The following is a 17,051-nucleotide window of genomic DNA, read 5'->3' on the forward strand; positions in this document are numbered from 1 at the left end:
GAGAGGTCTTTCCCTCTCTGTTGGTTTAATATATTACTTAACTGCACAGCACCACCTTTTCTGCTATTATAAGCACAGAAACATGAATTTAGTATTAGTGACTTACTGCAATTATAGAAAAGGCTGCCGCAGTGGTGCCACTGTATATCAGTTGTGGTAAAAAGTAATGAACCACTGATGTTTGCAACGCCACTGGAAAAATGTTGATGCGTAGGACATTTTAAGGGGACAAATAATTAAAATCGCTCCGAGAATTTTTGTCCGTTTCCTATTATAATCATAACAGACTTTGCATAAATAAAAAAATTTTTATAATTAATCATTTTAAAAAATATGTGCCTTACACAAAGTAGATCAAAAGTGCAGTTGTAGCTTAGGCCACTTAATTGTTTTTTTTCATACATTTCTTTCATGTAATTAGCAAGAGTCCATGAGCTAGTGACGTATGGGATATACATTCCTACCAGGAGGGGCAAAGTTTCCCAAACCTTAAAATGCCTATAAATACACCCCTCACCACACCCACAATTCAGTTTTACAAACTTTGCCTCCTATGGAGGTGGTGAAGTAAGTTTGTGCTAGATTCTACGTTGATATGCGCTCCGCAGCAGGTTGGAGCCCGGTTTTCCTCTCAGCGTGCAGTGAATGTCAGAGGGATGTGAGGAGAGTATTGCCTATTTTGAATGCAGTGATCTCCTTCTACGGGGTCTATTTCATAGGTTCTCTGTTATCGGTCGTAGAGATTCATCTCTTACCTCCCTTTTCAGATCGACGATATACTCATATATACCATTACCTCTACTGATTCTCGTTTCAGTACTGGTTTGGCTTTCTACTACATGTAGATGAGTGTCCTGGGGTAAGTAAATCTTATTTTCTATGACACTCTAAGCTATGGTTGGGCACTTTGTTTATAAAGTTCTAAATATATGTATTCAAACATTTATTTGCCTTGACTCAGGATGTTCAACATTCCTTATTTTTCAGACAGTCAGTTTCATATTTGGGATAATGCACTTGAATCAATTATTTTTCTTACCTTAAAAATTTGACTCTTTTTCCCTGTGGGCTGTTAGGCTCGCGGGGGCTGAAAATGCTTCATTTTATTGCGTCATTCTTGGCGCGGACTTTTTTTGGCGCAAAAAATCTTTTCCGTTTCCGGCGTCATACGTGTCGCCGGAAGTTGCGTCATTTTTGACGTTCTTTTGCGCCAAAGATGTCGGCGTTCCGGATGTGGCGTCATTTTTGGCGCCAAATAATGTGGGCGTCTTATTTGGCGCTAAAAAATATGGGCGTCGCTTTTGTCTCCACATTATTTAAGTCTCATTTTTTCTTTGCTTCTGGTTGCTAGAAGCTTGTTCATTGGCATTTTTTCCCATTCCTGAAACTGTCATTTAAGGAATTTGATCAATTTTGCTTTATATGTTGTTTTTTCTCTTACATATTGCAAGATGTCTCACGTTGCATCTGAGTCAGAAGATACTTCAGGAAAATCGCTGTGGTGCTGGAACTACCAAAGCTAAGTGTATCTGCTGTAAACTTTTGGTAGCTATTCCTCCAGCTGTTTGTATTAATTGTCATGACAAACTTTTTAATGCTGATAATATTTCCTTTAGTAATGTACCATTACCTGTTGCAGTTCCATCAACATCTAATGTTCAGAATGTTCCTGATAACATAAGAGATTTTGTTTCTGAATCCATCAAGAAGGCTATGTCTGTTATTCCTCCTTCTAGTAAACATAAAAAATCTTTTAAAACTTCTCTTTATACAGATGAATTTTTAAATGAACACCATCATTCTGATTCTGATGACTCTTCTAGTTCAGAGGATTCTGTCTCAGAGATTGATGCTGATAAATCTTCATATTTATTTAAAATGGAATTTATTCGTTCTTTACTTAAAGAAGTACTAATTGCTTTAGAAATTGAGGATTCTGGTCCTCTTGATACTAATTCTAAACGTTTAGATAAGGTCTTTAAATCTCCTGTGGTTATTCCAGAAGTTTTTCCTGTTCCTAGTGCTATTTCTGAAGTAATTTCCAGAGAATGGGATAAATTGGGTAATTCATTTACTCCTTCTAAACGTTTTAAGCAATTATATCCTGTGCCGTCTGACAGATTAGAATTTTGGGACAAAATCCCTAAAGTTGATGGGGCTATTTCTACCCTTGCTAAACGTACTACTATTCCTACGTCAGATGGTACTTCGTTTAAGGATCCTTTAGATAGGAAAATCGAATCCTTTCTAAGAAAAGCTTATCTGTGTTCAGGTAATCTTCTTAGACCTGCTATATCATTGGCTGATGTTGCTGCAGCTTCAACTTTTTGGTTGGAAACTTTAGCGCAACAAGTAACAGATCATGATTCTCATAATATTATTATTCTTCTTCAACATGCTAATAATTTTATCTGTGATGCCATTTTTGATATTATCAGAGTTGATGTCAGGTTTATGTCTCTAGCTATTTTAGCTAGAAGAGCTTTATGGCTTAAAACTTGGAATGCTGATATGGCTTCTAAAATCAACTCTACTTTCCATTTCTTTCCAGGGTAACAAATTATTTGGTTCTCAGTTGGATTCTATTATCTCAACTGTTACTGGTGGGAAAGGAACTTTTTTACCACAGGATAAAAAATCTAAGGGTAAAAACAGGGCTAATAATCGTTTTCGTTCCTTTCGTTTCAACAAAGAACAAAAGCCTGATCCTTCATTCTCAGGAGCAGTTTCAGTTTGGAAACCATCTCCAGTCTGGAATAAATCCAAGCCTTCTAGAAAAGCAAAGCCAGCTTCTAAGTCCACATGAAGGTGCGGCCCTCATTCCAGCTCAGCTGGTAGGGGGCAGGTTACGTTTTTTCAAAGAAATTTGGATCAATTCTGTTCACAATCTTTGGATTCAGAACATTGTTTCAGAAGGGTACAGAATTGGTTTCAAGATGAGACCTCCTGTAAAGAGATTTTTTCTTTCCCGTGTCCCAGTAAATCCAGTGAAAGCTCAAGCATTTCTGAATTGTGTTTCAGATCTAGAGTTGGCTGGAGTAATTATGCCAGTTCCAGTTCTGGAACAGGGGATGGGGTTTTATTCAAATCTCTTCATTGTACCAAAGAAGGAGAATTCCTTCAGACCAGTTCTGGATCTAAAAATATTGAATCGTTATGTAAGGATACCAACGTTCAAAATGGTAACTGTAAGGACTATCTTGCCTTTTGTTCAGCAAGGGCATTATATGTCCACAATAGATTTACAGGATGCATATCTGCATATTCCGATTCATCCAGATCATTATCAGTTCCTGAGATTCTCTTTTCTGGACAAGCATTACCAGTTTGTGGCTCTGCCGTTTGGCCTAGCTACAGCTCCAAGAATTTTTACAAAGGTTCTCGGTGCCCTTCTGTCTGTAATCAGAGAACAGGGTATTGTGGCATTTCCTTATTTGGACGATATCTTGGTACTTGCTCAGTCTTTACATTTAGCAGAATCTCATACGAATCGACTTGTGTTGTTTCTTCAAGATCATGGTTGGAGGATCAATTCACTAAAAAGTTCATTGATTCCTCAGACAAGGGTAACCTTTCTGGGTTTCCAGATAGATTCAGTGTCCATGACTCTGTCTTTGACAGACAAGAGACGTCTAAAATTGATTTCAGCTTGTCGAAACCTTCAGTCACAATCATTCCCTTAGCCTTATGCATGGAAATTCTAGGTCTTATGACTGCTGCATCGGACGCGATCCCCTTTGCTCGTTTTCACATGCGACCTCTTCAGCTCTGTATGCTGAATCAATGGTGCAGGGATTACACAAAGATATCTCAATTAATATCTTTAAAACCGATTGTATGACACTCTCTAACGTGGTGGACAGATCACCATTGTTTAATTCAGGGGGCTTCTTTTGTGCTTCCGACCTGGACTGTAATTTCAACAGATGCAAGTCTCACAGGTTGGGGAGCTGTGTGGGGATCTCTGACGGCACAAGGAGTTTGGGAATCTCAGGAGGTGAGATTACCGATCAATATTTTGGAACTTCGTGCAATTTTCAGAGCTCTTCAGTCTTGGCCTCTTCTGAAGAGAGAATCGTTCATTTGTTTTCAGACAGACAATGTCACAACTGTGGCATACATCAATCATCAAGGAGGGACTCACAGTCCTCTGGCTATGAAAGAAGTATCTCGAATTCTGGTTTGGGCGGAATCCAGCTCCTGTCTAATCTCTGCGGTTCATATCCCAGGTATAGACAATTGGGAAGCGGATTATCTCAGTCGCCAAACGTTGCATCCGGGCGAATGGTCTCTTCACCCAGAGGTATTTCTTCAGATTGTTCAAATGTGGGAGCTTCCAGAAATAGATCTGATGGCGTCTCATCTAAACAAGAAACTTCCCAGGTATCTGTCCAGATCCCGGGATCCTCAGACGGAAGCAGTGGATGCATTATCACTTCCTTGGAAGTATCATCCTGCCTATATCTTTCCGCCTCTAGTTCTTCTTCCAAGAGTAATCTCCAAGATTCTGAAGGAATGCTCGTTTGTTCTGCTGATAGCTCCGGCATGGCCTCACAGGTTTTGGTATGCGGATCTTGTCCGGATGGCCTCTTGCCATCCGTGGACTCTTCCGCTAAGACCAGACCTTCTGTCGCAAGGTCCTTTTTTCCATCAGGATCTCAAATCCTTAAATTTAAAGGTATGGAGATTGAACGCTTGATTCTTGGTCAAAGAGGTTTCTCTGACGCTGTGATTAATACTATGTTACAGGCTCGTAAATCTGTATCCAGAGAGATATATTATAGAGTCTGGAAGACTTATATTTCTTGGTGTCTTTCTCATCATTTTTCTTGGCATTCTTTTAGAATTCCGAGAATTTTACAGTTTCTTCAGGATGGTTTAGATAAAGGTTTATCCGCAAGTTCTTTGAAAGGACAAATCTCTGCTCTTTCTGTTCTTTTTCACAGAAAGATTGCTAATCTTCCTGATATTCATTGTTTTGTACAAGCTTTGGTTCGTATAAAACCTGTCATTAAGTCAATTTCTCCTCCTTGGAGTTTGAATTTGGTTCTGAGGGCTCTTCAAGCTCCTCCGTTTGAACCTATGCATTCATTGGACATTAAATTACTTTCTTGGAAAGTTTTGTTCCTTTTGGCGATCTCTTCTGCCAGAAGAGTTTCTGAATTATCTGCTCTTTCTTGTGAGTCTCCTTTTCTGATTTTTCATCAGGATAAGGCGGTGTTGCGAACTTCTTTTGAATTTTTACCTAAAGTTGTGAATTCCAACAACATTAGTAGAGAAATTGTGGTTCCTTCATTATGTCCTAATCCTAAGAATTCTAAGGAGAAATCGTTGCATTCTTTGGATGTTGTTAGAGCTTTGAAATATTATGTTGAAGCTATTAAGTCTTTCCGAAAGACTTCTAGTCTATTTGTTATCTTTTCCGGTTCTAGAAAAGGCCAGAAAGCTTCTGCCATTTCTTTGGCATCTTGGTTGAAATCTTTAATTCATCATGCCTATGTCGAGTTGGGTAAAACTCCGCCTCAAAGGATTACAGCTCATTCTACTAGGTCAGTTTCTACTTCCTGGGCGTTTAGGAATGAAGCTTCGGTTGATCAGATTTGCAAAGCAGCAACTTGGTCCTCTTTGCATACTTTTACTAAATTCTACCATTTTGATGTATTTTCTTCTTCTGAAGCAGTTTTTGGTAGAAAAGTACTTCAGGCAGCGGTTTCAGTTTGAATCTTCTGTTTATGTTTTTCATTAAACTTTATTTTGGGTGTGGATTATTTTCAGCAGGAATTGGCTGTCTTTATTTTATCCCTCCCTCTCTAGTGACTCTTGCATGGAAAGATCCACATCTTGGGTAGTCATTATCCCATACGTCACTAGCTCATGGACTCTTGCTAATTACATGAAAGAAAACATAATTTATGTAAGAACTTACCTGATAAATTCATTTCTTTCATATTAGCAAGAGTCCATGAGGCCCGCCCTTTTTTGTGGTGGTTATGATTTTTTTGTATAAAGCACAATTATTCCAATTCCTTATTTTATATGCTTTCGCACTTTTTTCTTATCACCCCACTTCTTGGCTATTCGTTAAACTGAATTGTGGGTGTGGTGAGGGGTGTATTTATAGGCATTTTAAGGTTTGGGAAACTTTGCCCCTCCTGGTAGGAATGTATATCCCATACGTCACTAGCTCATGGACTCTTGCTAATATGAAAGAAATGAATTTATCAGGTAAGTTCTTACATAAATTATGTTTTTGTCTCTATTTAAATATAATCTACTAGTCCTAAAAGCCTGTGTACACAGGGTATTTTTTGCAGTACAGCGGTTCCACCCCTTTGCTCTCTCTCCCCCTCTCTTTTGCTGTCTCTCACTCTCTTTTGCTCTCTTCCCCCCCTCTTTTGCTGTCTCTCTCTCCCTTCCTCTCTTTTGCTGTCTCTCTCTCCCTTCCTCTCTTTCTCTCTCTCTCTCTCCACCCTCTTTTTCTCTCTCTCTCTCTCCACCCTCTTTTTCTCTCTCTCTCTCTCTCCACCCTCTTTTGCTCTCTCTCTCTCTCCACCCTCTTTTGCTCTCTCTCTCTCTCTCCACCCTCTTTTGCTCTCTCTCTCTCTCTCCACCCTCTTTTGCTCTCTCTCCACCCTCTTTTGCTCTCTCTCTATCTCCCCTCTTTTGCTCTCTCTATCTCCCCTCTTTTGCTCTCTCTATCTCCCCTCTTTTGCTCTCTCTATCTCCCCTCTTTTGCTCTCTCTCTCCCCTCTTTTGCTCTCTCTCTCCCCTCTTTTGCTCTCTCTCTCCCCTCTTTTGCTCTCTCTCTCCCCTCTTTTGCTCTCTCCCTCCCCTCTTTTGCTCTCTCTCTCTCTCTCTCTCTCTCCCCTCTTTTGCTCTCTCTCTCTCTCTCCCCTCTTTTGCTCTCTCTCTCTCTCTCCCCTCTTTTGCTCTCTCTCTCTATCTCCCCTCTTTTTGCTCTCTCTCTCTATCTCCCCTCTTTTGCTCTCTCTCTCTATCTCCCCTCTTTTGCTCTCTCTCTCTATCTCCCCTCTTTTGCTCTCTCTCTCTATCTCCCCTCTTTTGCTCTCTCTCTCTATCTCCCCTCTTTTGCTCTCTCTCTCTATCTCCCCTCTTTTGCTGTCTCTCGCTTTCCCCTCTCTTTTGCTGCCTCTCTCCCCCTCTCTTTTGCTGTCTCTCTCCCCCTCTCTTTTGCTGTCTCTCTCCCCCTCTCTTTTGCTGTCTCTCTCCCCCTCTCTTTTGCTCGCTCTCTCCCCCTCTCTTTTGCTCGCTCTCTCCCCCTCTCTTTTGCTCGCTCTCTCCCCCTCTCTTTTGCTCGCTCTCTCCCCCTCTCTTTTGCTCGCTCTCTCCCCCTCTCTTTTGCTCGCTCTCTCCCCCCTCTCTTTTGCTCGCTCTCTCCCCCTCTCTTTTGCTCGCTCTCTCCCCCTCTCTTTTGCTCGCTCTCTCCCCCTCTCTTTTGCTCGCTCTCTCTCCCCCTCTCTTTTGCTCGCTCTCTCTCCCCCTCTCTTTTGCTCGCTCTCTCTCCCCCTCTCTTTTGCTCGCTCTCTCTCCCCCTCTCTTTTGCTCGCTCTCTCCCCCCTCTCTTTTGCTCGCTCTCTCTCCCCCTCTCTTTTGCTCGCTCTCTCCCCCTCTCTTTTGCTCGCTCTCTCCCCCCTCTCTTTTGCTCGCTCTCTCCCCCTCTCTTTTGCTCGCTCTCTCCCCCCCCTCTCTTTTGCTCGCTCTCTCCCCCTCTCTTTTGCTCGCTCTCTCCCCCTCTCTTTTGCTCTCTCTCTCCCCCTCTCTTTTGCTCTCTCTCTCCCCCTCTCTTTTGCGCTCTCTCCCCCTCTCTTTTGCGCTCTCTCCCCCTCTCTTTTGCGCTCTCTCCCCCTCTCTTTTGCGCTCTCTCTCCCCCCTCTTTTGCTCTCCCCCCTCTTTTGCACTCCCCCCCTTTCTTTTGCTCTCTCTATCCCCCCTCTTTTGAGCTTTCTCAAGTCCGCCCCACCCACATCACACCCAACCCGCCCGTGTCACGCCCGGACCCACCCATCCCTGCATCACGCCCCAAATAAAAAAAAATAAGCAAACAATATGAGGATAACAAATACTCCACTCGCTCTTACCTTGCTGAGACTCATGCTTTGCTCCAGTGGGTTAAGCGTATTAGATACAGAAGCTGCTGCTGTCAGCTGAGCAGTAAGTGCTTGTAACTGAACGACTAGGCCAGCATCTAGTGCCTGAAGGAGAGAGGGCTGAGGTTTCTGTTGCTGAACATGCAAAGATTGGACTAACTGCTGAAGCTGTAAAAAAAAAAAAAAAAGTTAAATTACATTAAAAAATATAATCATAAACAACAGACATTGTACACTTTTTCCCCAAATGTTTCCAGGCCCTAATAAAGAATTTGGTTCAATCACATCTGTGTATTTTATACACACACACACACACACACACATATACACATAGTATATTTATAACCCCAAATGGCCTGAATGCTGAATTGGACTTAAACCCTTTTATCTAAATATTGTATTTTATCTCATTTAATCAATTCATTTTTAAATTTTTAAATACTGTGTATATATATTTTTTTTTGTATTGTGAGTTTGTACAGTGTAATTTAATCCCTTTTATATACCCCTTGGGAGAATGTTTGAAAACAAAAAATCTATAAGGTTTTAAAAAATATTAAAAGTTGTAGAAATATTAAAAAGAATATATTAGTCTTGTCTTTGGTTTATAGACAAGTTATCATCCACATATTTATTATCTTTTATATGAGACTCTTTTTAATAATCCTATAAGAATGTTTTGACGATGCAATTAAAACTAGAAATATAATTTTAGAATGTGATAATTTTGGAATGTGACAATTAAATTATCTATGTGAGTTTTTTAGAAGGGGTTAAAACTCTATTAGACACATATGTATATGAATTTTTAAGTATGACAAACATAGTAATATTGTAACTATATGAACTGACAGATCAAGAAGATTTAGGTGTATATAGATCATTTTCTGTTATTTAGTTTTTTAAAATCAAGTCTTGATAAATTTCCGTAAATTAAAGTGCTATTTCAAAATGAGCGGACAAAAAGTATAACTGTAAATATGTAATGAATGCTGGAAATGGATTTTATAAACTTGAAAAAATAACAAGAGACACATATCAAATAAACTAAAAAATCCCTTTAAGACCTGAATGAAATATCCCTTTAATAAACGGATATAAAAGATGGAACCCAGCCAACTTCCTGTCATCTTGATAAAGGCATCTGTGTGATGCTGAAACGCATAGATTGAAGGAGGATGTGACTTTTTCACAGTGAGAGAAAAAACAGCTGATACAAGTTCAGCTATGCCGGGAGAAATTAAAAAAATTCTGGCACTATGAGGCGGGTGAGCGTCACTGACAGCCGGGACCAAAGTTCTACAAAAAGCCAAATACAAGCTGCAGCTTAATATCAAAACAACGGAATCATACGGGCACTTTCCAAGATACCCGGTAACTAAAGTGGAAGGCTCAGGTAAGGCTTGAATAAAGAAGCCGCCTCCGGAATACATCAGAGCATACGAGGTAAGAGCCCCTTTATGTTACGAGCGGTTAGAAAGTTGCACCAATAAGAGACTATTGCATGAAGAGACTTTGAAAAAGTCTAAAGGAAACATACCGTTCTTTTGTGAAACATTTAAGAACTGCTTTTACATTTAAAAACGGAACTTTCGAATGACCAACAAGCTGATTGGCTAAAAATCTATCACAGCTGTTTCAGAGTAAATAACGGCTGAGGAACCCCACATTATGCAAACATAGCTGTTACAAAGAAGTTGTTGCAAATTCTGCCCCAAATACAAATAACGACTTAGATGAAATCACCAAGTATCCATTTTGCACAGAATGATTGCACTTTTTGAAGACATAAAAACGTGTCTATATAGATACATCTATTTAACTTTTTTTTTTATATATATATATATATTTTTTATATTTTCTGCTGGGAATATCCCACTATTAGTTTATTCATTTAGTTAGTTGTGGCCACAACTGCATTTTAGAAGTGTATTTTATTATATGTATTATAAAAATATTTTTTATGTATTTAACTGATTGATCAAATGGTTGCTTATGAAATCTTTATATGAGTTTTTAAATATGTTTTCTTTATATAAATTTCTATAAGAGCGTATATATATATATATATATATATATATATATATATATATATATATATATATATATATATGCCATAATTTATACTTTGGATATAAAATATTTGACCTTCAGCCCTGATATCCTTAGGGGCGCAACTCTCTATAACTTGTATTTAATTATAGAAAACTTGAACGTTTCTGAGGGGATAACGTTTTGTTTGAGTGTGCATAGAAGGTACCCATAATTAGTGAAAACTAGAGGAACCAATTGTATGATTTATATATTTTTATTTGGGTTTTAAAATATCACTATAATCTAGTCAGGGGATAAAAGTAACTTGCCCAGAGGGGTTAGTTGTCGGATAAATTCTAAAGATAAGAAAAAGTCAAATTTCCAACTAGCGTAAATTTTAAGGGGGCATGCGTGACCTATTTTGGGTCACATTACAAGCAGCATGCTAACTTCAGGACTTCAGATATCGCAACCTTGTTAACATCTCCCCATAGACTTCAATGGTACACACAGAACAAAAAAAAATTAGACCTACATCGCTAAACCTGAAGGTAGTTGTGAGTATTTTACATTACAATGTTCTTCGCGTAAAAGAAAATATTCTTTTTATTTTTAAATATATATTTCTATGTAAATATGATCAATTAAAAAAATATATATATCTTTATAAATATATGCAGGTATAGATATATACAGCTATACATAGAAATATCCGTTTAAAAATATACAGAACATTTTCTTCTTACTGAACAACATTGGAATGTAAAATATTTACAGTATAAACACAAAGTATTAAAATTGCTTAAAGGGACAGTAAAGTCAAAAAAATATATTTTTTTCCAATTTAGTTTTATTACAAATTTTGCTTTGTTCTCTTGGTATTCTTAGTTGAAAGCTAAATCTAGGAGGTTCATGTGCTAATTTCTTAGACCTTGAAGACTGCCTCTAATCGTAAAGCATTTTGACAGTTTTTCACCACTAGAGGGCGTTAGTTCACGTGTTTCATATAGATAAAATTGAGCTCCGGCACGTGAAGCTTCTAAGAGCAAGCACTGATTGGCTAAAAATACATGTCTGTCAAAAGAACTGAAATAAGGGAGCAGTTTGCAGAGGCTTAGATACAAGGTAATCACAGAGGTAAAAAGTATATTATTATAACTGTGTTGGTTATGCAAAACTGGGGAATGGGTAATAAAAGGGATTATCTACCTTTTTAAACAACAAAAATTATTGTGTTTACTGTCCCTTTAAAAATAATTTTTTTCAACTTTTAAGCTATTTGACTGGAAGGGACACCAACAAAGTGTACATACATAAACACAAATACCCATGTACATATTTAGACATTATATAAGTCCAAAAGGGCCCACACTCTCACTTCACAGCCAGGGTTCGGTCTAATGAAGATAAATAATTGTTGAAATAACTGGACTTCAAATACAGTGAAACAATTCTTTATATACACACACACAATAACTCTTTCCAGTCAAATACCTTTTCATAAACCATATATCTTTTAACCATTTATTTTAATGTATATTTTGTTTGTGCTCGAGCGCACTTGTTTACTTTTATCTTGTAATATGAACGTAAACTAAAGTAATCTAGCCCTTTGTGGGCACACCACCCAGCTAAAATTTAAGCCAAAATTAAGCTAATATGATCTAATAATAAAATGTTTTCAATGTTTTTTGCACAAATCATCATTAATGTTAAAGTGTCAGTAAACCTAAAAAAACATAATTTATGTAAGAACTTACCTGATAAATTCATTTCTTTCATATTAGCAAGAGTCCATGAGCTAGTGACGTATGGGATATACATTCCTACCAGGAGGGGCAAAGTTTCCCAAACCTCAAAATGCCTACAAATACACCCCTCACCACACCCACAAATCAGTTTAACGAATAGCCAAGAAGTGGGGTGATAAGAAAAAAGTGCGAAAGCATATAAAATAAGGAATTGGAATAATTGTGCTTTATACAAAAAAATCATAACCACCACAAAAAAAGGGCGGGCCTCATGGACTCTTGCTAATATGAAAGAAATGAATATATCAGGTAAGTTCTTACATAAATTATGTTTTCTTTCATGTAATTAGCAAGAGTCCATGAGCTAGTGACGTATGGGATAATGACTACCCAAGATGTGGATCTTTCCACGCAAGAGTCACTAGAGAGGGAAAATAAAGACAGCCAATTCATGCTGAAAATAATCCACACCCAAAATAAAGTTTAATGAAAAACATAAACAGAAGATTCAAACTGAAACCGCTGCCTGAAGTACTTTTCTACCAAAAACTGCTTCAGAAGAAGAAAATACATCAAAATGGTAGAATTTAGTAAAAGTATGCAAAGAGGACCAAGTTGCTGCTTTGCAAATCTGATCAACCGAAGCTTTATTCCTAAACGCCCAGGAAGTAGAAACTGACCTAGTAGAATGAGCTGTAATCCTTTGAGGCGGAGTTTTACCCGACTCGACATAGGCATGATGAATTAAAGATTTCAACCAAGATGCCAAAGAAATGGCAGAAGCTTTCTGGCCTTTTCTAGAACCGGAAAAGATAACAAATAGACTAGAAGTCTTTCGGAAAGACTTAGTAGCTTCAACATAATATTTCAAAGCTCTAACAACATCCAAAGAATGCAACGATTTCTCCTTAGAATTCTTAGGATTAGGACATAATGAGGGAACCACAACTTCTCTACTAATGTTGTTGGAATTCACAACCTTAGGTAAAAATTCAAAAGAAGTTCGCAACACCGCCTTATCCTGATGAAAAATCAGAAAAGGAGACTCACAAGAAAGAGCAGATAATTCAGAGACTCTTCTGTCAGAAGAGATCGCCAAAAGGAACAAAACTTTCAAAGAAAGTAATTTAATGTCCAATGAATGCATGGGTTCAAAAGGAGGAGCTTGAAGAGCCCCCAGAACCAAATTCAAACTCCAAGGAGGAGAAATTGACTTAATGACAGGTTTTATACGAACCAAAGCTTGTACAAAACAATAAATATCAGGAAGATTAGCAATCTTTCTGTGAAAAAGAACAGAAAGAGCAGAGATTTGTCCTTTCAAAGAACTTGCGGATAAACCTTTATCTAAACCATCCTGAAGAAACTGTAAAATTCTCGGAATTCTAAAAGAATGCCAAGAAAAATGATGAGAAAGACACCAAGAAATATAAGTCTTCCAGACTCTATAATATATCTCTCTAGATACAGATTTACGAGCCTGTAACATAGTATTAATCACAGAGTCAGAGAAACCTCTTTGACCAAGAATCAAGCGTTCAATCTCCATACCTTTAATTTTAAGGATTTGAGATCCTGATGGAAAAAAGGACCTTGCGACAGAAGGTCTGGTCTTAGCGGAAGAGTCCACGGATGGCAAGAGGCCATCCGGACAAGATCCGCATACCAAAACCTGTGAGGCCATGCCGGAGCTACCAGCAGAACAAACGAGCATTCCTTCAGAATCTTGGATATTACTCTTGGAAGAAGAACTAGAGGCGGAAAGATATAGGCAGGATGATACTTCCAAGGAAGTGATAATGCATCCACTGCTTCCGCCTGAGGATCCCGGGATCTGGACAGATACCTGAGAAGTTTCTTGTTTAGATGAGACGCCATCAGATCTATTTCTGGAAGCTCCCACATTTGAACAATCTGAAGAAATACCTCTGGGTGAAGAGACCATTCGCCCGGATGCAACGTTTGGCGACTGAGATAATCCGCTTCCCAATTGTCTATACCTGGGATATGAACCGCAGAGATTAGACAGGAGCTGGATTCCGCCCAAACCAGAATTCGAGATACTTCTTTCATAGCCAGAGGACTGTGAGTCCCTCCTTGATGATTGATGTATGCCACAGTTGTGACATTGTCTGTCTGAAAACAAATGAACGATTCTCTCTTCAGAAGAGGCCAAGACTGAAGAGCTCTGAAAATTGCACGGAGTTCCAAAATATTGATCGGTAATCTCACCTCCTGAGATTCCCAAACTCCTTGTGCCGTCAGAGATCCCCACACAGCTCCCCAACCTGTAAGACTTGCATCTTTTGAAATTACAGTCCAGGTCGGAAGAACAAAAGAAGCCCCCTGAATTAAACAATGGTGATCTGTCCACCACGTTAGAGAGTGTCGTACAATCGGTTTTAAAGATATTAATTGAGATATCTTTGTGTAATCCCTGCACCATTGATTCACCATACAGAGCTGAAGAGGTCGCATGTGAAAACGAGCAAAGGGGATCGCGTCCGATGCAGCAGTCATAAGACCTAGAATTTCCATGCATAAGGCTACCGAAGGGAATGATTGTGACTGAAGGTTTCGACAAGCTGAAATCAATTTTAGACGTCTCTTGTCTGTCAAAGACAGAGTCATGGACACTGAATCTATCTGGAAACCCAGAAAGGTTACCCTTGTCTGAGGAATCAATGAACTTTTTAGTGAATTGATCCTCCAACCATGATCTTGAAGAAACAACACAAGTCGATTCGTATGAGATTCTGCTAAATGTAAAGACTGAGCAAGTACCAAGATATCGTCCAAATAAGGAAATACCACAATACCCTGTTCTCTGATTACAGACAGAAGGGCACCGAGAACCTTTGTAAAAATTCTTGGAGCTGTAGCTAGGCCAAACGGCAGAGCCACAAACTGGTAATGCTTGTCCAGAAAAGAGAATCTCAGGAACTGATAATGATCTGGATGAATCGGAATATGCAGATATGCATCCTGTAAATCTATTGTGGACATATAATGCCCTTGCAAGATAGTCCTTACAGTTACCATTTTGAACGTTGGTATCCTTACATAACGATTCAATATTTTTAGATCCAGAACTGGTCTGAAGGAATTCTCCTTCTTTGGTACAATGAAGAGATTCGAATAAAACCCCAGCCCCTGTTCCAGAACTGGAACTGGCATAATTACTCCAGCCAACTCTAGATCTGAAAAACATTTCAGAAATGCTTGAGCTTTCACTGGATTTACTGGGACACGGGAAAGAAAATCTCTTTGCAGGAGGTCTTATCTTGAAACCAATTCTGTACCCTTCTGAAACAATGTTCTGAATCCAAAGATTGTGAACAGAATTGATCCAAATTTCTTTGAAAAAACGTAACCTGCCCCCTACCAGCTGAGCTGGAATGAGGGCTGCACCTTCATGTGGACTTAGAAGCTGGCTTTGCTTTTCTAGAAGGCTTGGATTTATTCCAGACTGGAGATGGTTTCCAAACTGAAACTGCTCCTGAGGATGAAGGATCAGGTTTTTGTTCTTTGTTGAAACAAAAGGAACGAAAACGATTATTAGCCCTGTTTTTACCCTTAGATTTTTTATCCTGTGGTAAAAAAGTTCCTTTCCCACCAGTAACAGTTGAGATAATAGAATCCAACTGAGAACCAAATAATTTGTTACCCTGGAAAGAAAGGGAAAGTAGAGTCGATTTAGAAGACATATCAGCATTCCAAGTTTTAAGCCATAAAGCTCTTCTAGCTAAAATAGCTAGAGACATAAACCTGACATCAACTCTGATAATATCAAAAATGGCATCACAGATAAAATTATTAGCATGTTGAAGAAGAATAATAATATTATGAGAATCATGATCTGTTACTTGTTGCGCTAAAGTTTCCAACCAAAAAATTGAAGCTGCAGCAACATCAGCCAATGATATAGCAGGTCTAAGAAGATTACCTGAACACAGATAAGCTTTTCTTAGAAAGGATTCAATTTTCCTATCTAAAGGATCCTTAAACGAAGTACCATCTGACGTAGGAATAGTAGTACGTTTAGCAAGGGTAGAAATAGCCCCATCAACTTTAGGGATTTTGTCCCAAAATTCTAATCTATCAGACGGCACAGGATATAATTGCTTAAAACGTTTAGAAGGAGTAAATGAATTACCCAAATTATTCCATTCTCTGGAAATTACTTCAGAAATAGCACCAGGAACAGGAAAAACTTCTGGAATAACCACAGGAGATTTAAAGACCTTATCTAAACGTTTAGATTTAGTATCAAGAGAACCAGAATCCTCAATTTCTAAAGCAATTAGTACTTCTTTAAGTAAAGAACGAATAAATTCCATTTTAAATAAATATGAAGATTTATCAGCATCAACCTCTGAGACAGAATCCTCTGAACCAGAAGAGTCATTAGAATCAGAATGATGATGTTCATTTAAAAATTCATCTGTATAAAGAGAAGTTTTAAAAGATTTTTTATGTTTACTAGAAAGAGGAATAACAGACATAGCCTTCTTGATGGATTCAGAAACAAAATCTCTTATGTTATCGGGAACATTCTGAACATTAGATGTTGATGGAACTGCAACAGGTAATGGTACATTACTAAAGGAAATATTATCTGCATTAACAAGTTTGTCATGACAATTAATACAAACAACAGCTGGAGGAACAGCTACCAAAAGTTTACAGCAGATACACTTAGCTTTGGTAGTTCCAGCACCAGACAGCGATTTTCCTGAAGTATCTTCTGACTCAGATGCAACGTGAGACATCTTGCAATATGTAAGAGAAAAAACAACATATAAAGCAAAATTGATCAAATTCCTTAAATGACAGTTTCAGGAATGGGAAAAAATGCCAAGGAACAAGCTTCTAGCAACCAGAAGCAAAGAAAAATGAGACTTAAATAATGTGGAGACAAAAGCGACGCCCATATTTTTTTAGCGCCAAATAAGACGCCCACATTATTTGGCGCCTAAATGCTTTTGGCGCCAAAAATGACGCCACGTCCGGAACGCCGACATTTTTGGCGAAAAAGAACGTCAAAAATGACGCAACTTCAGGCGACACGTATGACGCCGGAAACAGAAAAGATTTTTTGCGCCAAAAAAGTCCGCGCCAAGAATGACGCAATAAAATGAAGCATTTTCAGCCCCCG

The 17,051-nt window shown here is 38.6% G+C and overlaps 1 protein-coding gene across 5 annotated transcripts in view; it reads right to left on the reverse strand.

Annotated features, from left to right (window-relative positions):
* Positions 1 to 17,051, reverse strand: part of SCAF8 (SR-related CTD associated factor 8) — a 579,788-nt gene that overhangs the window by 401,520 nt on the left and 161,217 nt on the right. For all 5 annotated transcript variants that reach the window (XR_008402065.1, XR_008402066.1, XM_053710977.1 and 2 more), the window contains one exon: positions 8,100 to 8,276. Coding sequence is in view for 3 of the 5 variants with exons in the window: in XM_053710977.1 (XP_053566952.1) it covers positions 8,100 to 8,276 (177 nt within the window). In the remaining 2 variants the exon portion in view is untranslated. The remainder of the gene's footprint in view (positions 1 to 8,099; positions 8,277 to 17,051) is intronic.

This window comes from Bombina bombina, chromosome 4, assembly GCF_027579735.1.
Source record: "Bombina bombina isolate aBomBom1 chromosome 4, aBomBom1.pri, whole genome shotgun sequence".
NCBI lineage: Eukaryota > Metazoa > Chordata > Amphibia > Anura > Bombinatoridae > Bombina > Bombina bombina.